Source organism: Bombus pascuorum, chromosome 11 (assembly GCF_905332965.1).
Source record: "Bombus pascuorum chromosome 11, iyBomPasc1.1, whole genome shotgun sequence".
In the NCBI taxonomy this organism is placed as follows: domain Eukaryota; kingdom Metazoa; phylum Arthropoda; class Insecta; order Hymenoptera; family Apidae; genus Bombus; species Bombus pascuorum.
The window spans coordinates 420,599-441,619 of record NC_083498.1 but is presented as its reverse complement, the minus strand read 5'-3'; the positions used below and the strand labels follow the sequence as shown (position 1 = coordinate 441,619).

Here is a 21,021-nt window from a genome sequence, read left to right as displayed (position 1 = left end):
GCAGATTAAACCGCGCTGTTTATTGTTTGGTGATTCAATACAAATATGTGTACAGATGAATAAATTATTCCCGACTCGAATTCTAACGTGAACAGCAACTTGATACGAGAGCATTGTATCTATAAGGTGTAACGTACATCTTCTAATCCGAATCGTTTACACGGACGTTATTTCAGCAAGTGTATTTTTAAGAACAATGACAGGAAGAAATAAATTATGTATCCGAGCAGAATTATTGGAATATCGGAGTTGATTAATAATATTAAAATTCAGTTATGGAACGAATTTGCATTCGGGAAAAAGAAGGAACGACATTGCTCGCAATTACGAATATGTTAAAATGTGTACTAAACTGGTCGCACTGGAATTTCAGAAAAACAAATAATCGGTTTTGATACGTGGAACGTGAACAGGAGAAAAATGTACTGCACTGAAAGATTATTCGCGAATACATTAATTCGTATGCGCGTGTAAAACAAATTCCAATAACTGAAGTTCTAAATTAAAATACTGCCAAAGATATTTTCGTAATTGACAGGGAAAGGAAACAGATTTTTTTGTTATTAAGAAATATGTTATAGATTTTAAATTCTGAATTGAAATGTATTTGCTGCAATTGAAAAGCCAATAGAAATTTCCATCAAATCAAAGGCAGACTTAGTTAGTTGATAGTTAATAGTAAGGCGCGTTAGAATATCGTTGTTTCTGGAAACGTGACGTATACGTGGCATATAATCGTAAATACTTGAAACATCTCATTCCAAAAACAGTACGAAGCACGTGTTATACGTGCATTTTGTCGTAGAGCAAACGAAACGAGTGAAACGTGAATTGGTAGGCGGGTAATACGAACGGATGTACAAGCACGCATAGATAGGAAAAGAGGAAAACGAGGATGGAAGGTACGAGGGTATGAGTGCATTGCAAATATCACGCGATATTTGTTCTGTCGATGGTGGTCTGGATGAAAGAATTTCGATCGGCTTACACACGAGAACTGGTCTCTTACGTACGATGCTGCCCGGTCGCGTTCAATTCGAAAGCATTCTTAATGCATCGCAGTGAATCAACCATTATCCGAAATTTTATTCAGAATACCTGACAGTGATATCTCTTAAATTGCAGTTGTTGCCAAGAAGCGAAATGTTACTTCGAGTTTCGTCGATATCGGTTTCTTAAACTTAAACTCCTTAAAGTGGACTTTGGATATACGTCATTTTAGTTGGCCACGCGGTCTGTTTCTTTAGACAGTCACAGTCGATCGATTTCCTCAAATCTAGAATACGAAGCAATTGTTTGAAGAAACCATAAAATAGTGGGTTAATATTATTAGAAGTTACCTCCGCGACGACTATGGCAGTGGATACCGCTAAAAAACTTTTAACTCGCGATACTCGGTGCTGGTGCTTTTATTCTTTCTTTAGCCTGATTTACCTTTTAATCGACAAACTTCCTTCATTCAACGTGATAATATTATTCGAGTATTTAAATTACTTTTACGCGTTTGTTTATTAATAAATAATAACATGGAGCTTAAGAAACTCGAAGGAAAGTAGATCACGCTATTAATGAATTACCCGAATACGCTCTTCTAATTGAAGTACGGATCTCCACAATTCAAATTTCACGGTGTGAAAGTAAAATTTTTTTGCACAAAAGGCCAATTAAATGGGAACTCTTAATTAACCCGTTTCACGCGACAAGCTTCATACGTTAAATTTACGATTTATATGCAAATATATCGTAAACCAGAGCTTAAAAAATGTCAAAGCCATTAAAATATTACGCCGCATTTTCTTCCTAAAAAATAACTGCTATGAAAGCAATTATATGCAATTTTGCTATCAGTGAAAGAATTAAAAGCATTTAAGTGAAAAAGCAACGCAGAACGAAGTGTAAAAGTCCGCAGCCAAATACATTTGCCAGCTGAATTTTAAACAATGATTCGTTACGATGAATAAAGAAACCTGTAAAATTTACCCGATTCGATACTTTTATATGCTATTATACATTATTTCGAGTATAAATAATTCGTCTAACAACGAAAACAACCATGAACGAATGCCGGTGGTTTGACGAAGAAACAGCGTTCGAGTGTTCACGGTGGTACGATATAAAAGTCAGTTGGCTAAATTCGAAACAAACGTTTTCGAAACTCGTGGAAACGGACGATGGTTTTGTTTCCAGTCTCGCTATGGCACAACGTTATTTTTCCATCAAATACAATGTGGTATGTTTCGTTTTCAGGGACGACCCGGAGAAAAAGGACAGAAAGGCGAACTGGGAAGTCCGGGCTTTGACGTCTTTTCCGCAGTAAAGGTATCTAGCTACGTTATCTAGAGTCTAGAGAAACAGCACGAGAGCGCATTACGCAGCTAGTAAACGACGTACGTGTAACGCGAAAGTACATCGTTTCTTTTTCGATCTTCCTTACCTGTTTCCCGTTCTTTAGAAACCAATCTCGTGAAAATTTTCTACCGGTAACGGTTCTAACGCAAGAAAATGAGAAGAATACGCGCAGCCTGGATCAAAATGATTCGAAGGGTAAACGATGTATTTTCCTCGACAGAGACTGCACAATTTATTTACACACCTCGCGATATGCATACTAAAAGAGACGTGTTTCAATCGGAAAATATTTGTTTATTTCTGTCGGTGACTTGTAGCATCGTTGATTACATATGGCACAGATTGCATTGCTTTTTATAAAAAGAGATATTTGTTATTGTGTCGTTTCCAATGTTCTTTTTACGAATGTCCATATTAAATAACGTTAAAGTCGTACACATACATATACCAGTGAGAAATAGGGAATGTTCATCCTCCACTTGGACGAAACAAGAAATTCTCACTGTTCCTGCTTTCGCTACTTCTAATTAATGTGAGTTTATATTACATCGGGAATAACGAAGTCTCATCCATAACGAATGAGCGAATGGCACAGTATTTAATTAGTAAAATAGCCGGATAATAGAAGTTCGCGTTTCTTATTTTGTTCCGGTATTCTGCAGAGTCGAACTCGAGAAAAAATCAAGACAACATAAAAATTACAGCATACGTTTCTTATTACGAAGAATACAATTAAATCCATTGAATCTTGTTTCTGTATTAGTGGACTGTTTCAGTGGACATTCCTTATGTTTACTTTCCTTAATCGCTAATTAAATTTAAAATAGAATAATCTTTTTGAAACCAAGTTTTTCGATTGGAACAACGTTTTACACGTACTCGTACATCAAGGTAATTTCCGCCAGAAATATTACATTAACTTGTGGACAGTGAATCTCGATGTTTCTCGTTAGCTCGACGATCGAGAACAACGGCTTCGTTCTTAACTATAATTGGCATTTGGTAATGTTTAGCAGCCGGTACTGACGAATTACAGCTACGCCCAAATATACAGGCATACGTTTATATATCTAACCCTTTCATTCCCAAATTATTTAACTACTACAGATATAATACGTCTGTAATTTCTCTGTCTATCACGTGACAAGTACAAATAAATTATTAGATTTAGAAACGTGTAAGAATCGTTTGCAAATAAAATTGATTTGTAATTTTATAATTGTACGATTAACGTAGGAACGAGAGGATCAAAGACCGAAGCCTACGTTCTCGATTCAAAGTGCCGAATACGACTCGTATCGATTCTCGCTGATAATTTGCCACGTTGCGATCAAGAGTCCACGCAATATGTTTCGATGCTCTTTATTGGATTTTTTATTTCGATATTCGATAAATAATGAAAAGTTCAAATCAAGGATCTTAATTAAGGACTCGAGTACAGAGAGGTGAAATTGATTACAGTAAAGTTAAATCCTACATATGTATTTACCCATAAAATTACTATTTGCTTATAAAATGATTATTTTTCTCCCATGACCTATTAAAACTAAAATCCAACAGTCGCTTACTCTCTCTCTAGCGCCTCGTAACTTTTAAATTACATAACCACGTACAGGAGAGTTTCGTTAATCCGACAGACTGGGGACTTCGACAATAGCGGATTACCAAAAATGTCGGATTATTGAACCATACCCGCGTGTAATGCAGCGAAAGACAAGAAAAATATAATGCAGTTATAGTGAACGATCTCTTCAAAAATTAATCGATATCGATGACTAAAAGAGATACTCGTTAGAAAGTCGTTAACGTCCCGATTCGAAAGATCGTTAAAGAGGACTCTCGATGGCTCCGTGGCGCGAGCTGTGACGTATACTTTCTTTCTTTTTTTTTTTTTTCTCGTCAACGTATCGATCTTCGATGATACAGATTAACAATATAAACCATCTTTCCGCCTACGGGTCAATGCACAGGGATTAGGGTTAAAGAGGTCGGTGACGACGCTCCGCGGCGGGACGCTTGGCTATGCGGAAATCGTCGCTCTGAAGGTAACCGGCCTCTTCGGAAGGCAACACGGCTCGTGTTGCGGTTCAGAAATCTCTTCTCGTCGTCGCTACTCCCGCTTCTTGTAACCTCTTCTGTTTCTTCTTCTCTACCTCTTTCTCTCTGTTCCATCTACCGTTCACCTCCATGTTCGCTCCATCGTCCTCGACCCATCTCACCGTGTCCACGAACCTACCTTCTTACCAGACCTTGTACTTCGTCGCCACGTTTGAAATCTATCTCCGTCGAATTTTCTGTCCTCGCTCCTAGACGCAATCCTATTTCTAGTCGTTGCCTCGTGCGGTGCTTTCGGTGTAGCGTTCACTCGTTGGTTTAAAGTGCGACGACGACACTTTTACGTGGAAGAAAAGCGCCTCGTTTCGCGTCTCTTTCTTCCGTTTGTTTCTTTTTCTTGAATTACTACTTCGCTAGTATAACGTACAGATATACATACCACCAAGGGAGAAGTTGTTTCGAATGTAAGAATGGGGTTTTGCTGTTACTCGGAGATTGCTGTATGTTACTTGACGCTGGTTGATGAAGAAAAGAGCCTGAGATTTTAGCGATTTATGGCTCTCACCGAGCAAAGTAGGAAACGCTTGAGCAATATACGATGTGTCACGGAATTATTGACATACACAAAGTTTGCAGGATTTTAATATCGGAAAATATATAATTTTAAATTTAGGTTACGAAATACAACAAACAACTTTTTCCATTTGGTGCGTCGCGAAATCGTATTTCGTTTCTCGATACGTTTCATTGCTGTATATCGAAGCGCTTATTCTTCTACTTGAAAGAGTGATCCTCGCATTTTGTCGTATTTGGTTTTTGGTTGGTAATGGTATTTACTTTAAGTTACAGTATTTAGGTATATCTCTGGGCATGTCTTGGATACGGAAGAGCAATGAGAAAACGAGATATCCCAAAAAATCCATTTTAGGTTTTCCTACTCACCCCCGTTACCCCTATGTTTTCGTCTGGTAGCGATTTGGTTTTTACCCGTAGTGTTGACCTACTTCTAGGGACTTCAGGAGCAAGGGCATAATATCTCAGCGCAGACCATCATACAACTGAAAGTAAGTGCGCCTGCTCTTTGGGAGCCCCTCCCCCTTCCTTGTCCTTTTCTTGTCATCGATTCTCCAGGCATTCGATTTCGTATTTTTCACGCAACAAATTCTCCCTACGTTTCTTCACCTTGCCAATGTGCTTAATTGACAAATATATCATTTTTGCGGAAGAATGAAAACAATCTGTTGCACTCTGTACATTCAATAGAGAAAAACGTAGAGAAGATTTTGCTTAAATATAAAAGAAGCATTTATAAAATTCAAGAAGCATTGAAATGAACAACGGAGAAAGCAACTTTGCTTCGAATACTTTATTTTTACATAGAAACCTCGTTTGCCTGGTGAATGGAACAATAACGTACGTAAAGGAAGTTTTGAGAGCAGTACCTTTAAAGGCGGATGAAACGTATTAAAATTTTCCTTTATGATCGTTCGTCTTACAAAGACATACAATTTACTTTGCACCTTCTTATTTTAAAACTTACATACCAAGTTTCATTCTTTTATACCTTCTTCCTCAGGGCCGTGTAGGAAATACATTTATCGTATACATTTGCTAAGAATTTAATTTAGAATCATTCGCTAGCTGGATTGCGACGAGAGTAAGTAATAATAAAAGTACAATAGATCTGTTGTTTTTCATTGCAAACTTTCATCGAATATTATATTACGATTACTTGAAATTATCCTTTTATGTTACCAGTTACATAACAGATGCGTGCGCATTTTAAGATTATTGTTAATGAAGTAGTGAGATAAGTGTTGAACTGCTTGTATTACATAAGTGAGTGGTTCTTACTTTTTGATATTGAGATATTTTGCGTTTTGCCGCTGAGAACAGTTCCAATTCATAAACGAATAATACGGTAGACAAATTTTAATGCATTAGACGCTACTAGATTTATACCTCAAACATCTTTTGAACATTTCTTACAAGTGGAGTTAACATATTAATTTTAATCGGAAAATTTGTCTCAAGCATGAAGCTACAAATTAAACGCAATAGAACCAAACTACGATAGTAATGGAAGCGCGATAATTCATAATCGTGAGAGGGTCAACAGAGTCAAACGTTAATACGACGCTGTACTTTTAACACAAATATAATGATAAAATGAGAAGGATTTTAGTAATGCAATAAAAACGATTTTCATTTGGGTGAACCAAATAAAATGTGCACAAAAATTTCCAACCATCTTGATACATATATGTCGTGTATGGTGCCTTGAAATGAGTGATACAACCAAGAGTATTTTGTTTCTACATATGTAAAAATGAAATCGAATCGAAAAAGAATCGAGAAATTGATCGAGTTTGAACATTTTTTCGGTATGCATGCCTGCTTAAATCTCTTCTTTTAATGTACATATGTATATATCAGGTGCACACGTGCATACCTGAGTAATTTATAAATTTAATTTTTCAGAAAATGAAATTTTGCGCTAAAAGATTTTATTGCATATTTTCGATCCATTTTTCCATGTAGACTCGCTCGATTCTCCATGAGTGGTTGTACTACCATAAACGTAGCCTATATACATATATAGAAATAGGAAATTGTAACGAGGAATTGAATTGAATTGTAAAGAAGAAAACACGGTCCTGTTCTCTCTGCATGTCATTTTACCTCCAATATGTCACGCAAATTCAACAACGCACTTGTACGAACGAAAGTGCGCGCACGTGCGTGTATTGCATGTTCTTTTTTCCTGTTTTATGAATTTTATTACGACCGTAAGTTTTTAAGAATGTAGTACAACGTGTACGCCATATATTTCATTAGATGAATGTATCAAATCGTCTGCATAGGTATATGTATGAATGCGTGTGTATACAATACATGTGTGTACGTAGGTACACCAGCGTTCAAAAGTAAGCGGCCGAACTTACTTACGCGTAAAGTAATTTAATTTATGAACAATTGGAATTTAGTTTCCAATTAAAATGTATGACGATAATAAGTTAAAAGTATAAGATTCATCTTACGGTAGAATCAATTACGATCTAAGACGAATCTTTAATATTTTGTATAGATACGTATATTATTATATACTAATTCAAAAAAGATGTACACTACTTATGCACATAGTTAGAATTATTAAAATAGATTATATTAGCTTTCTTGTATTTCTGTATATCGTTTACAATACGAATTTAAAGACCGTTTAGTGCTTATGCTACATTCGATGTACCGATACCAAATGGAAACAAAGATATTTTTTAGAAACTTTCACCGAATTTTAGTACATAAGTTTACTTGCATCTGTTTTCGTTTGATATTACCTGACTTATGCATGATGCTCTCGGAATCAAAAACTATGCGTGGAACGTAATTGAATTTTACAAATGATGTATAAATATATATTTTCTCAATTCAGCCAGATTTAGAAAAATCTTCAAACAGAAGGGATAAATTAAATGGTTTAAAGTATTCTTCTTCTGCCATCTTATAGAATCATGAATATATAAGCTTTACTTCGAACAGCATTTATCTGCAAATATGTCGCGCAGAATGAAAGTTTCAATAAATTTTGATGAGTTTATCTTTGAGGAGGATACTGCTCCTTACGTCATAAAGGTATTTCTCGCTTGCAAAGTGTGCTCTAAGAAGCTTAAACGTCACTCATTTCGACATCTTTTTTCTTTTTCTAAGCAATCATTTAAACATATCATTTTCCATATACATCATAGCATTCGTATCAATATAGTACCTAATGCTCTTTTTTTACACTAATTGAAGATTCAATAATAACAGTTCACTGTCGAGATTCTCATTATATTAGTGAGTTGATGCTGAACTCTTTGTCATACGATCTTTTATTACTTACGTACATTACTTAGTCATGATTTTAATACTGCACATAAAATGGACATTAAAATACCATATCCATATCGTGTAGTTAGCAATTTTCGATCTTACAAGTTGAACCTCCACTTTGATACTTCAAAGCGAATCTTCCTTACAAATACAATCCTCCATTATATTGACTTTGTACCATTATACGTACACCGAAATATCTTTATTGACCCGATATTACAAGCCACGGAGGTTACCGATAATTACGTTCGTATCTCAAGGGTACTTTATATCTTGTAACTTCCGAGCATAAATTCGAAAATATAAATTAAAGGTATACGATATAATACACGCACAGTTTTCTCCACGCGCTTTTTCTCTCTCTCTCTCTCTCTCTCTTTCTCTCTCTTTCTCTCTGTCCACGATCCTGTACCTCCCGTTTGTCTTTTTTCTCTATCTGCCGTCTTCTCCTCTCTCTCTCTCTCTCTTTCTTCTTCTTCTACTGTCTGCCTCTTTGTATATTCACCACCAGACATTTTTCTCCGATGTTCCTTTCCTGTTCCTTCTCCGTCTGTGGCACAAGCCGACGAGTACCGAGAGACACTCTTGTCGAGGGCTCTCGCCGGAAGAAAGCGGTAACGACGTAACACTCTTGGAACGTAACAGGGAGAGCCAGGCGAACCTGGACCACCGGGGCCACCCGGTCCTCCGGGAGCCGAAGGTCTTCCTGGGCACGAAGGCAGGCAAGGATCTCCGGGTGACGTTGGGCCACCGGGTGAAAAGGGAGCATCAGGACCGACTGGACCAATTGGTCCGCCTGGTACGCCGGGACTTCCAGGTCCTAAGGTAACACAGATACCGACACTCGGGTTATTCTCCCAGGATTCGATCACTTCTATATGCATTCACTTAGATATATCAGAACGAAAAATGTTGCTCAAGCTAGGAAACGTGGTATTGTTCTGGTAACGCAGGGTTATCCGTAGTCGTGTAAACTGATTTGATACCTTTTTAACTCTACGAAACGCACGTCACGTCTGAGAGGTCTATGTTGTTATATTTTGCGTCACAAAATGTTATGTTTCTTTAATTGCATCTAATATGCCTAGTGTACTTTTCTAACTTTGTAGGAAGTGCGTATCTCAATCTTGATAATAATTTTTCATATGAAAACTGATAAAAAAAAAAAACAAATAAACTGAGGCGAAAAGAATAGTAGGCCTGACGTGTGCACCGATGTGACGACACACGTGTATTTTATAGGGTGAAAACAAATTTAAATTTTCACTATGATGTACATAAAATATGTCGTGTTCGCAATTCTGCGTATTGCACCACGAATAGCTGCATCGTTGCTGCAAGGACTGTTTGTTGTCCTAGCTGTGTTCCAATTATCGTCATATTGAACGACTTTTCGAGTATTGCTGCATCAATCGGTAGTATTATACGTGGATCCGCGATCACGAAGGATAGAACAAATTAAATATTTGAAGATTACGTTTTCTGGAAATTTTAAGCTTATTAAAGTCTTCGACTATGAGCATCATATAGCTATATGGAGCAAAAGCGAAGCTTCCAACGCAGACAGAGAGAAGAACAAATAAATAGAAGGAAAAGAGACAGATGCACTGACCCCCTATAGTCTCTCATACTATCTTTAGCTAGGACGCTTTCCTTTGATTGTTCTTATTGACCTAATTGGCTGCAATCGTAGAAGTTTCATTTTACAATGGCAGACGGTTGAAAGCATCTTAAAATCCCTTTACTCGAACCTCTTCTGGAAACTTCAGTTTTATTCGGCAGATCTTACAAGAGCAGAATTTACGTCGCCAATTCGTCATCAAATATATACACATAGCACATATATTTGTATATAGGTATTTTAGTACTTAATTTGTCCGATAATAGGTATTTGTGTCCACGTGAGAGAAGTATCTGTATCGTTATAAGCTTACACCCGTAATTAGTGTGTAGATCCAAAGGATAAGCTAGTGAATTGCAAATTTTACGTCGTAAAATATCAAAATATTAAAGCATCGCGTGCACATGAAATATTAACATTCTTTGTATCCGCTCGTTAAAGTACTCGTTAAGCTACTTCTATAAAGAAAACTTATTGTTTAATGTACAATAGTCGCGTACAATATTCATTAAAAGTTAAGCAAATTTTGAGAAAATGTGTACTTACTTGCAAAATTTATAAAGTTGAACTTGTAAAGGATAACAGTGAACGTTGCTGCAGTATAATGTTAAAAATGTTTAAAGTTCTGTTATACTGTCTAATATATACATGTATGCTATAATATAGTCAAACGACGCCACGAATGAGGCAACAAGTAACATAATTAGCCAATTACATCCAACTCGTGTCAATGGTAATTTATTGGAAAGAAAATCAGAATCGTGTTTCGTACGAACTTAATTCCTCATTTTTCAAACATGTGCGAAATTAATTAAAATTGGTTTTCTATATGCGCCCATTATTCCATTATGGTGCTAAGAAATAATATTTAAAATACTGCAGTCTTACATCACACGCAGCATCCAATTATAAATCACCTTTTTGCAAAGGTACAATAAATAATAAATAACACGATAAATAATCAGTTTCATTGATGTGCTTAAGCAATTTCTTTTAACCTTTGTAACAACACAATCGGAATGCATATAAAGCTTTAAGCTTATCTCAAATATCTCACAGTTATGTAGTTAACATTATTGATTTAACACAGTAGCCATCTCAATTTCCTCTAAAATATTAAAATTAAGCTACTTCTGTATCTAAGGTATTACATACTCTTATTCTTATTAAAGGTCTTAAAGGTATCTTTATGTAAAGTACTACCGTATCTAAATCTATTCTGTATCTTTCTTCTAAAAATCATAGCAGGTAGTTTCCAAACTGAAAGGATGATGTGAATGATAAATATCAATGCCCTGTCTTACTCTTTAATCTTATTCTACGACGTTCATTAATTGAAGAAACATTATTCTTCGCAGGGTGACAAGGGCGAGAGAGGAGATCGAGTTGTAACAACATCCTTAAACGGGGAACCGTTTCCAACTGGAGTGTTCGAAGGACCCCCCGGTCCACCAGGACCACCTGGTAAGTATATACGCGGTATAATTTAAATTCTCTCAAGACTGATAGCCGCGCGCATAATATATTTAAGCAACGTAATACGACCACATAAAGCGATTTGAGTTATGTTGTCTAAGGTTCTTAAATCCACATCATATATATAGAGGGTGTACAAAATTTCATAAAACGCAAGATCGATTTCAGTGGTAAACGGAGATAGAATGTTGAAAATGTTTCACACAGACGCACGTTCTATATGTTAGATCCCTACACTACCCTGTGGGTTATAATTATCAGGTGTGAAAAGACGTTTTCCAGAAAATGATTACCTTTACTTTCAATTTTAATCATTCTTATGGAATATTTTATCGCGAAGATTAGAAAAAAAGATTAGCTATAGCACTCGTACTTCTATGAATATTATTCTCCACATTTATATCCTCTACTAAAATATATGTCTCGTTTAAAATAGTTGGAGGAAACTACGCGGTTGAGAGTAGAACAGCTAAAGTAGCTGAATAGCATTGTAGGGATTACCCCTTAATGTCCATGAGCCATTAATACCATATATGGTATTATTAAGAAAACAAAACGACGAATCCCACTGGCATTTTTATTAGAAAAGAAATTGGTGTTTACTAAAAAGATATCTCTTTTGAAACACAGCAGTTTTGTATGAAGATTTTCTAAATATTAGTCATATTTCCAACGATATGTATTAATATACATTAATTAAAATAGACACCCTGTATATACATAAGATAAAAAGACATGTTCGTATTTAGTTGCATTATGTTCATATGCCACCAAGATACCTTTGTTAGGGTGTTCCAGAAAATATTACTAATATTTTCCAACTTTTTGAAACCACATAGTAGATTTTCGTTTTATTTATGATATTTCCATTATTTTTCTCGTTTTCTATGATATGTAATATTTTACGGGATAACCTAATACATTGCGAAATTCACAGTGAAAACATGATACGCATTATTCCATTCACAAACAATTCTATAACAGCTAGAAACTAGTCTATCTCTGTGCTCCTAGTATTCACCTAATTCTATTAAACTTGTAATACATATTAGCTATTAAACAATTATCATCGTCGATAGGGTAGTAAAGATGCAGAAACGTATTAGAAAATGAAAAAAATCAAAGAAATATTACTATTGGTAAAAAGAACAAACATTTGATGTAAATTTAATTCAGTATTTAATGTATGATAAAAACAAAATTACTAGGGAATAAGAGACAGCGAAAGATAATTCGGTTTAAGAATTACCACATTGCCTAGCGCCAGCTTTGATTATATTAGCGTTTTATCACGTTTTACTGTAACGTTACATCGATTTGCGCTAGACAAGCGATAAGAGAAACATTAGTAAGCGAACGAAAAAAGTACATTTCATACGAATGGTTACATATATATCAACTGCATGTGAACAGATTTCGTTAATTTAAACTCCGTAAGGTTCTATCTTCTTGCACTCGAATTGATTCGCATTAAGGTGTGCTTCCATTGGATCTCAATCGATCGGAATGCAGTACAGTTAATGGCATTAGAGATGTAACTGTTACTCAAGTCCACGTGTACATTGGGATATCAACGACCAAATCTTCATTCGTGATATACGTATCCATTTATAATAGGATTTAACGGATTTAAGTCGTTGTAGACGATAACGTTAAATGCAGAGTAGAGATTTTATTTTAGCATAAGACGAATAATTGTTTAGGAATTTACGAATTATTTTTAATAAAATGGAAGCATATAATTTTATCTTTCATCGATCAATTTAGTATAACTTTTAATTTTCATTTACGTGGGTAAAGGAACTCCTGTGGACGCAAGTCGGTAAATTGATCACGTCTCAGACTTATCACTAATTCAATATCGCAACAGGATGCGCTAGTATCAATATCGTGTTCTCAGTATCCACTTTAAAATATTTATTACATATAATTCTTTGATTGAGAAAGTTCATTTAAAAAATTTCCTTAATGTCGTTAACTTGCTTCCCAGCTAACAAATTCATCGTTATTCGCGTATGCTACGATATTCGGTGGAAATAAGATACATTTTTATTGTTACATAGGTATACATATTAATTATTGATTCTTATTAATCCAGGTTACTTTGAAATGTCTAAATGGAATTTAATTTCGCACGTCATTATTCTTACACAAACGATACTTTTAATATTTTATATTCCATATTTTCTACAATACAAACTATTGAAATATTTTTGTCTTCTTTTCTAAATGTTAATTATCGGCTTTATTATTATCGGAGGGAAATCGCAATTCAGACAAATACTTTTCAGTTGGAAGTGCGCTCGATTTGTGGCGGTCGATATCTACAAAGGAAAAGTTATAAAACGTGGATCGTAAAATATCCACAAAAGAAAAGCTATAAAATATGAATTGTAAAATATAAAAAAATGCGTATTTTAGGAAAATTCGGTTTAAACGTTGAAATCTAATATGTCGTTTCGCGAAGATTCTTTCTTTGAACGCGCCAGTAATGTCGGTTAATTAGAAACGAAATGTATTTAAAGTTCCAAGCGTAGCATTCCGAGTTTTTTAAGTTTTAACTTGCTTTTTAAGGAAAATTTAAAGAAAATATTGTTTAATTGTAAAATACATGCAAAAAAAGTTCAAGATATCGATGTATATGCTCTTAATATAGCACAAGTGATCTTTCTCGAATTAAATGTTCTAACGTAACTTTTTCATCGTATCTAAATTGTATTATTAATGAAAAGTAATGATAATAATGCAATAATCAACGGAATATCTGGCAATGAAATTCAAATTTCTTTACATATAGCAAGCACAGGATCACGGTACACCTTTTAATTTTTAGAACGCTGTAGTAGAAATTGCAAAACCACTCATTTTTGTTCTTCCTTTTTTAACACGAAATTTTGTCTCATGCAATTTTCTGTAATTTTTCAAGTAATTTTGCAACGTCAGTGAATGCATTATAGAACATTTTTCTCTTTCTATGATCCTACTTTAAGAAATACTTTCGTGAAGGAGCAATTACTAGTATTTAGTATAAGTAAGAAACCATTTTTATTCACATATCATATAACACATTTCTTTATTAAAATATATAACGATATCCTCTACTCACTCTTGTATACGGAGGTTTTAACGGTACGTAAATCAATTACATACAACAATACTTATCTACTTCGCACACGACGATATAAATCGCTGTAAGCGTCTCTACATACATGTCATTAAGTTTACACGCACATACTATAGATTGAAATTAACCTTTACGATGCATATTATGTACTTGATTTTCCCAAATATTTTCCAAAGTATCAGTTTTAAAGCGAACGCTCCCATCGCGCGAAATAAATTCGTTTTTACATATATGCAGAAATTGACAATTTTTGGCATATGTCACTCCTCTTCCAGCGAATCAATAATATAATTAAATATCGCGGCGTAAAGGTTAAATTTATCGTTATCTATCACTTAAATTTATCGAATATGGACATTCAGGTTAAACGTTTAATGTAGAGAAATACGTAAAGAATCCCCGTGGAAGGGTCGTTTTCGGGAGAGAAAAAGTGCCGCGTCTATGCATGATTTTTGCGCGAAAACGAGAGTGCGTGTGCGAACGAACGTATGTCATGTTTTATTTTATGCACGTGATGTACACGCACACAGGGCCCCAGGGCGAGAAGGGGGAGCTGGGTCCGACGGGACCACCCGGTCAGCCGGGAGAGAAGGGTGCCCGGGGAAAGCAAGGGAAGAGGGTAAGCTTCAGCGAGGTCCTCCAGCGAACGACCACCGACCAAATCGACCGTACAAACCATTCCCTCCTTAATAACCGATCATCGAATCGACCAACTTTTCCATCGAAACTCTGGAACGAAAGAACATCCTCCTGATGTATAGCTCGTACGTCCACGATCCCGTTATTCCATCTTCAACATCCATATTCAACTACCTCTCCCAGAGATTCTTTTTAAATTAGAAATTCTTCTATAATATGTAATGCACGACTAAAGCATATTATAGCTTCTTACGGGCAAGCAGATGCATGATATTTCTAGGTGAACGTTTCGTTAATATCTTGGAACGAGACACTGAACGTTCTAGTCGATATACTGCTTAACCGTCATCGTTCAACAAGAATCAAATGAATTTTAGAATTTTCAATTTCTCGATATCCATTATGATAGACTTGTCGATTTTTGTCTCAACTTTTTCCCTTTCATTTATGAGAAATCGTTGGTTCTCTTGCGTAACAATTTTATCAAAATACTCGGCTCGTGTTTTATTTTTTTATTTAAGAAAATCTACCGTCCAAGGGAAGAACTTTTTGTGTTTTGAGTGTCTTTTAATGTCTAAATTCCGGAATTGAAATTGAAATTGATGTAAAGCTCGAGATCAAGATTTGAAACGTCATTATGCCACCCCTAGAATGACGTGACGGTTATTCACGCTTTTAAGACACCTGCATGGAAATCACGAGAAAGCACATGCATGATCTTATCACGCACGCATGCAAGCATGCAACACGTATGGCACAATACGATCACCTGCCTCTTTTCATTTAATAAACTGAAACAAGTAGCCGTTAAATTGCATTGTCGTCCCGACGATGATGGATGGATAACGTTCTTCTTGTACCTAAGGCAAGTTTGACAAATGCGAGAGTAGAAAAATTCTGAAAGATCAGGCGAACAAAAGAATACTTTATAAACCTTTCAACGGTCATGGAATCTCTTGCGAATGTTACGAAAATAAAAATGGCTAAAATATCTTATCTTCTTTTTTGAAATAGTAAACATTCTACTTTGAGAGTAAAGTAGATCGTCCTAGAGTTTTTTTTTTTTTTTTTTTTTTTTTTTATAAAGAAAAAGGTATCTTTTTCAGGGAAAAGATTCTGAAAAAAATAAGTATGTATAACTTAAATTTAAATCATTGTGTCTTGCCTTAATGCAAAAAGGACCTTCTCATGTAGTCCTGATGTCGTCGTTACAAAGTTGATACGTAACTAAAACAGATATCGCGAGAAAACTGGTGACTGTCCAGTTACCGAGAGAAAAGAGAAACGTTGGTGGCAGCAAATAACACGTACGCGGGACATGATACGTCGAGACATTGCTCGATACGTTATTTTGACTTTTGGAGCCGCTACATTTATGTCGTAGAAGAGACGCGCGGTTGTTAAGGGTGTCTTCCTCGCAGTAAGGACGAAAACTAAGTTCTCTTCTGATGGATGCGACGAAATTACACACCTGCGCACTAAATAATCTCTAACCACGGCTTAAAAAAGATTTTACTCGACTTCATCCCTGTGTTTTAACGTATTCTTATTTTAAGGTTTAAACCGTAAGTATGCTCGTATATTTATCAAAGTGATCGGTTCTCGAACAACGATCGAGCAAACAAAGAGAATTGTAGAAAGCAATGTTCGTCGTTGTTTCGCGACACGAATCCTCGTTCGTTTTGAATCGTTAATTAAGTCACCCAGTTCGCGGTCGAGTGCAACGCCAATAAAATCACTGTGTACTCTGTCGTTTATACTGCGAATATCCTAACAAACGAGATGCAATCGGGATTTCTAGCATACAGGGTGTTCGCGCTATTAGTTACCACTGTTTTTCTCGAACGTGACAAATTTGTGGCGAATATAGAAAAAAATAAAAATTTCCTATTTTTCATATATCCAATACTATGGCTTCGATATGTTATTTAAAGTGAGGGATATAATTTTTGTTACGTTATATGAGAGAAAGCGACTATCGAGACGAGTTCTATAACCGTATCGTTGAAATATAAAAATTAAGTAAATACTTGGAAAATTTTATAACGCTGCATTTATTGGATATCATTGCAGGTTTTATTGTCAAATTCAATAAAGGCTGCAGAAAATTCTTTCATTTTCATATTTCAGTGATATTGAATATGGTATTACGTGTTACAGGTTGTTTAACTCGTCTCAATATTCAGTTTCATACAATACGATAAAATTGTATAGCTATCAGTTTTAAAATATCCACGCCATGAAAAAGACCAGGAGAAATTTTAAAATCTATTACTGGTAATAAACATTGTTTTTTCTATCTTTCTCACAAATTTGCCATTTCCAAGAGAAACACTAGAAACTGATAACGCAAACAGGTCATACTGTATACGATCGTCGATACGAGCAAGGCGCTTCGAGGGACTCGCGAAAGTATACAGAAAAGATAGATATCGTGGAGCTTTCCATAAAGAAAATTTCCAAATTTCTGTTAAATCGTAACTTTATTGGTGGTCTGGAACGAATGGATACTACTCGACCAGTAAAGAGAATCGAGCCACTTTTGTTTCGAGCTGGACCGTCTTACTTTGAATTTCCTTAAGCACCGAACTTCCTCATACGACAGTGATATCACTTGTCGAGGATTTTATTTGCGTTAGCTTGCAAGAGAAAACGAAGAACGGTCTCTAGTAAGTTTGCAGCGCTCTATATAATGCCTCTATTTAGTTCCTACGTTGCAAAGTCAACTTGTTTAGCTAACAAACGTCCATCTATGTACTAATAACAGTTGCGATATTCTAGTCAGAGCGAAAGAATGAGAGATTGGGTAAGGGTAAGGAAAAAAGGAAGGGTGAGTTAGTGAGGAAGAGAGAGTGGGAGAGAGAGAAAGAGAGAGAGAAAGAAAGAAGAGAGACTAATCGCTTTAATCTTTAGTCAGTAGTCTTTGGCGTAGTGTACGTAGCTTGTGTAACTAATTTGTGTTTAATGTAGCAAGTAACACCACACTACTTCTTCCCTGTGTGTCGGTTCAAATCACTAATAACTAATACTACTACCCCCGGCTTTGAGGCTCTCGCAACTTTATCGACCGGTGATCGATGCAAGCCTGCGATTGTCGCGTAAGTATCAAACAGCCCCTAAAAAACTACTATATAGCTTTACTATCGATACGTCATTAAAACTACATCGTGTCATACGCAGCTAATTCACAAGTACTACCGATGTCTTTTATATATAAATACATATTTTTTTTAGTCAATGTATTGATCTTCTCGTTCATTTGTAACTTTCCTATTTTCTATCAGCCGCTGTACAATCGACGTCTTACTTTATTAAATCCAGTTAATATACCCCTCTCCACCTGTAAACAAATTGGATCGTTGACAAAATTTCACTCCCTTAAATATCTTCCCTCTGGATTCTTATTCCTATCGAAAAAAGTTTCAAACATACGACTTGATAAAATGCTGTATAAGCATTTGTAGCAACGATATTGATAAGTATATCAAAATCTTTTCAGAATGTTTAAAAACCAAATACAATAAAAGATATTCGTAATATATTCGAAATATAAATATTTCGTACACGCTGCTGAGAGGAAACAAGGAAGAAAATAAATTCTAATAGCTTCCAGTTTCTACTAAATTTGATCCCACTAACAAGCGTTCCCATAATAGTCGATTGCATGCGATACCCGTAGAACATTTTTGTGTTTTCGATTAAACGTTAGTGTGTCTAGATTTCGTGTATTAATCGTAATAAAAAATCCTACTCGAGCGACTTTGGCACAATCGTCAGCGGTTTCTAAATTGTTCCGGCATAGATTTCCAAATTATCTGCTTAATATGACAGAGACTACGAGATTCGTGCCAAGATCGATCAACAAAGATCATAGATAATTTCCGATAAAACCAATATTCCTCTCCCGACACCCATCCTCACCTGAAAATGGAACCGATTAACGCTTCGCCGTAAAAAAAAAAAAGGAATTTTCAAACAAAGATTAGATAAAGATGGAGGACCTGGTTGGACCTGACCTTACAGTGTTACATTATAGGGTTTCAAGGGTGAAAGCGGTGTGGCATTGATGAGAGGCCCACCCGGTCTACCGGGTCCAAAGGGTGAACCCGGGGAACGGGGTTACCGAGGCGAAAAAGGCACCAAGGGAGACACGGGCTCACCAGGTAGATTTCCAAGAGCCATTCCTCTGCGAAATTCAAGAAAGAGACGGATGAAAATAAACGATATCTTTTCTCCTGACTGCTACCAGCGACAAAGCGTTTTCTTTGGCATTTCTTCCAATCTAATGGATCTTCTATTCGTATCCTGTATATCATAGACTATATCGTAAACTGTCTATGCGTGGATGTGGGCTGTCTATTCTACGCTCTTAGAAACCATATCAGTTTCTCTTTCCACCTTAAGCAAAGACTTTATTATCCCGATGCGATCAAAAATCTTTACATATTCTTTTGTCAATGCTATCTATCTTATCCTGAAAAGAGTTGTCAAATTTTGAAAATAACTTGCTTGTTCATTCGTTCACGTAATATAAATGAGTGAGAATATTACGTGTGTATATGTGTGAGTGAAATAAGATAAAATGCTGATGCCAATTGACGAACCAGTTGGTCTATAGGAACCGATTATGTAAACGAACTGAGTCGACATAAATAATAATTGTTATTTATTTGTACTAGTAAAAACTCGTAATTTCAGGACCAAAGGGAGAACAAGGACTACCTGGTCTAGCTGGATTCAACGGAACAGATGGGGAAACTGGTATTCAAGGTCCTCCAGGATTGCCAGTAAGTAAATCATACAAGTAAAGCTGTAGTCAAAAAGATTCATTTATCATAAAGTTCTCAAACTGATCTAACGAAAAGAATAAATTTATACGTAACAGCAATTTGTCACACAATTCCTTCACAGTTTCTTCACAGATCTATACAAATTTTATAGCGACGATACACATATTCACTACTGATAGGATTTTCATCGTATACTAACATATAACTTTCGTACACGCACACGAAGAGAACAATTTTTACATTCTATTAATTTACGTAGGTTTTTCTATAAAGTTCCTTTGAAAATTGAAATCTATCTTTATTACGAATATCGTGAATAATAAATTCTCTCTCTCTCTTTTCATAAATTTACACTAGACAGATTATTGAGTCTTGGAGGAATCAAATTTATACGAACGTTACGTACATTCGTCGTCAGTATTAAATATTTGTACAGGGTATTTCTGGACCGAAAGGTGAGAAAGGTGACTACGGAGACATCGGACCTCCAGGACTTATGGGACCACCAGGTTTGCCTGGTCCACCGGTATGTAAATCATTCAACGTGCCATTTGTTAAATCATCGAGTACGAATTCGAGTGAATAAACGTATAACGCGTGTTCTCTGTAAACAGGGTTATCCAGGGTTGAAAGGTGAAAAAGGAGAGAAAGGTGAATCGGTGAGTCGATCTTTCGATAATATTTCGCACGCAGCAGATGGACGATCAAAACCCTCTCGTATCAAATCTCTTCGCATTATATTTTCGTTGAATAGCAAAGATGAGATATAATTGATTCTTTTCATAGAATAGCGTTCGTCGAACGCGAGGGCTGTTGAATATCCATCAATTTTCACTGCGAGTAATTCTGGATCTTTGATTTCGACGTGTATGACAAGTATATCGTACTCGGCGTGTCAATTGCTTTGAAATCAAAGGCCCGAGCATAGTATACGGTATTTTAACGGCAGGTATTCAGCAATTTCATGATAAAATCTATTTCTTTTCATGACACGACATGGGGCTTCCATTGACAGAAATACAAGAAACTCAGGCGAAGACAGGTACGTTCATTTTCGTTCATATTCGTTCGTAGTATGCTTGTTATCCGATACC

The 21,021-nt window shown here is 35.8% G+C and overlaps 2 protein-coding genes across 18 annotated transcripts in view; one reads left to right on the top strand and one right to left on the bottom strand.

The window, feature by feature from the left end:
- Positions 1–21,021, top strand: part of LOC132911684 (collagen alpha chain CG42342) — a 121,320-nt gene that overhangs the window by 88,294 nt on the left and 12,005 nt on the right. For 8 of the 17 annotated variants that reach the window (XM_060968471.1, XM_060968479.1, XM_060968469.1 and 5 more), the window contains 11 exons: positions 2,248–2,321; positions 4,310–4,394; positions 5,415–5,468; positions 8,923–9,102; positions 11,257–11,362; positions 15,029–15,117; positions 19,174–19,300; positions 19,836–19,924; positions 20,364–20,453; positions 20,542–20,586; positions 20,943–20,969. In XM_060968471.1, the coding sequence (XP_060824454.1) occupies positions 2,248–2,321; positions 4,310–4,394; positions 5,415–5,468; positions 8,923–9,102; positions 11,257–11,362; positions 15,029–15,117; positions 19,174–19,300; positions 19,836–19,924; positions 20,364–20,453; positions 20,542–20,586; positions 20,943–20,969 (966 nt within the window). The remainder of the gene's footprint in view (positions 1–2,247; positions 2,322–4,309; positions 4,395–5,414; positions 5,469–8,922; positions 9,103–11,256; positions 11,363–15,028; positions 15,118–19,173; positions 19,301–19,835; positions 19,925–20,363; positions 20,454–20,541; positions 20,587–20,942; positions 20,970–21,021) is intronic. The other 9 variants (XM_060968472.1, XM_060968468.1, XM_060968478.1 and 6 more) reach the window with 7 other exon arrangements.
- LOC132911696 (lateral signaling target protein 2 homolog) overlaps positions 1–21,021 on the bottom strand; it is a 179,981-nt gene that overhangs the window by 150,567 nt on the left and 8,393 nt on the right. The gene's annotated exons all lie outside the window — the stretch shown is intronic.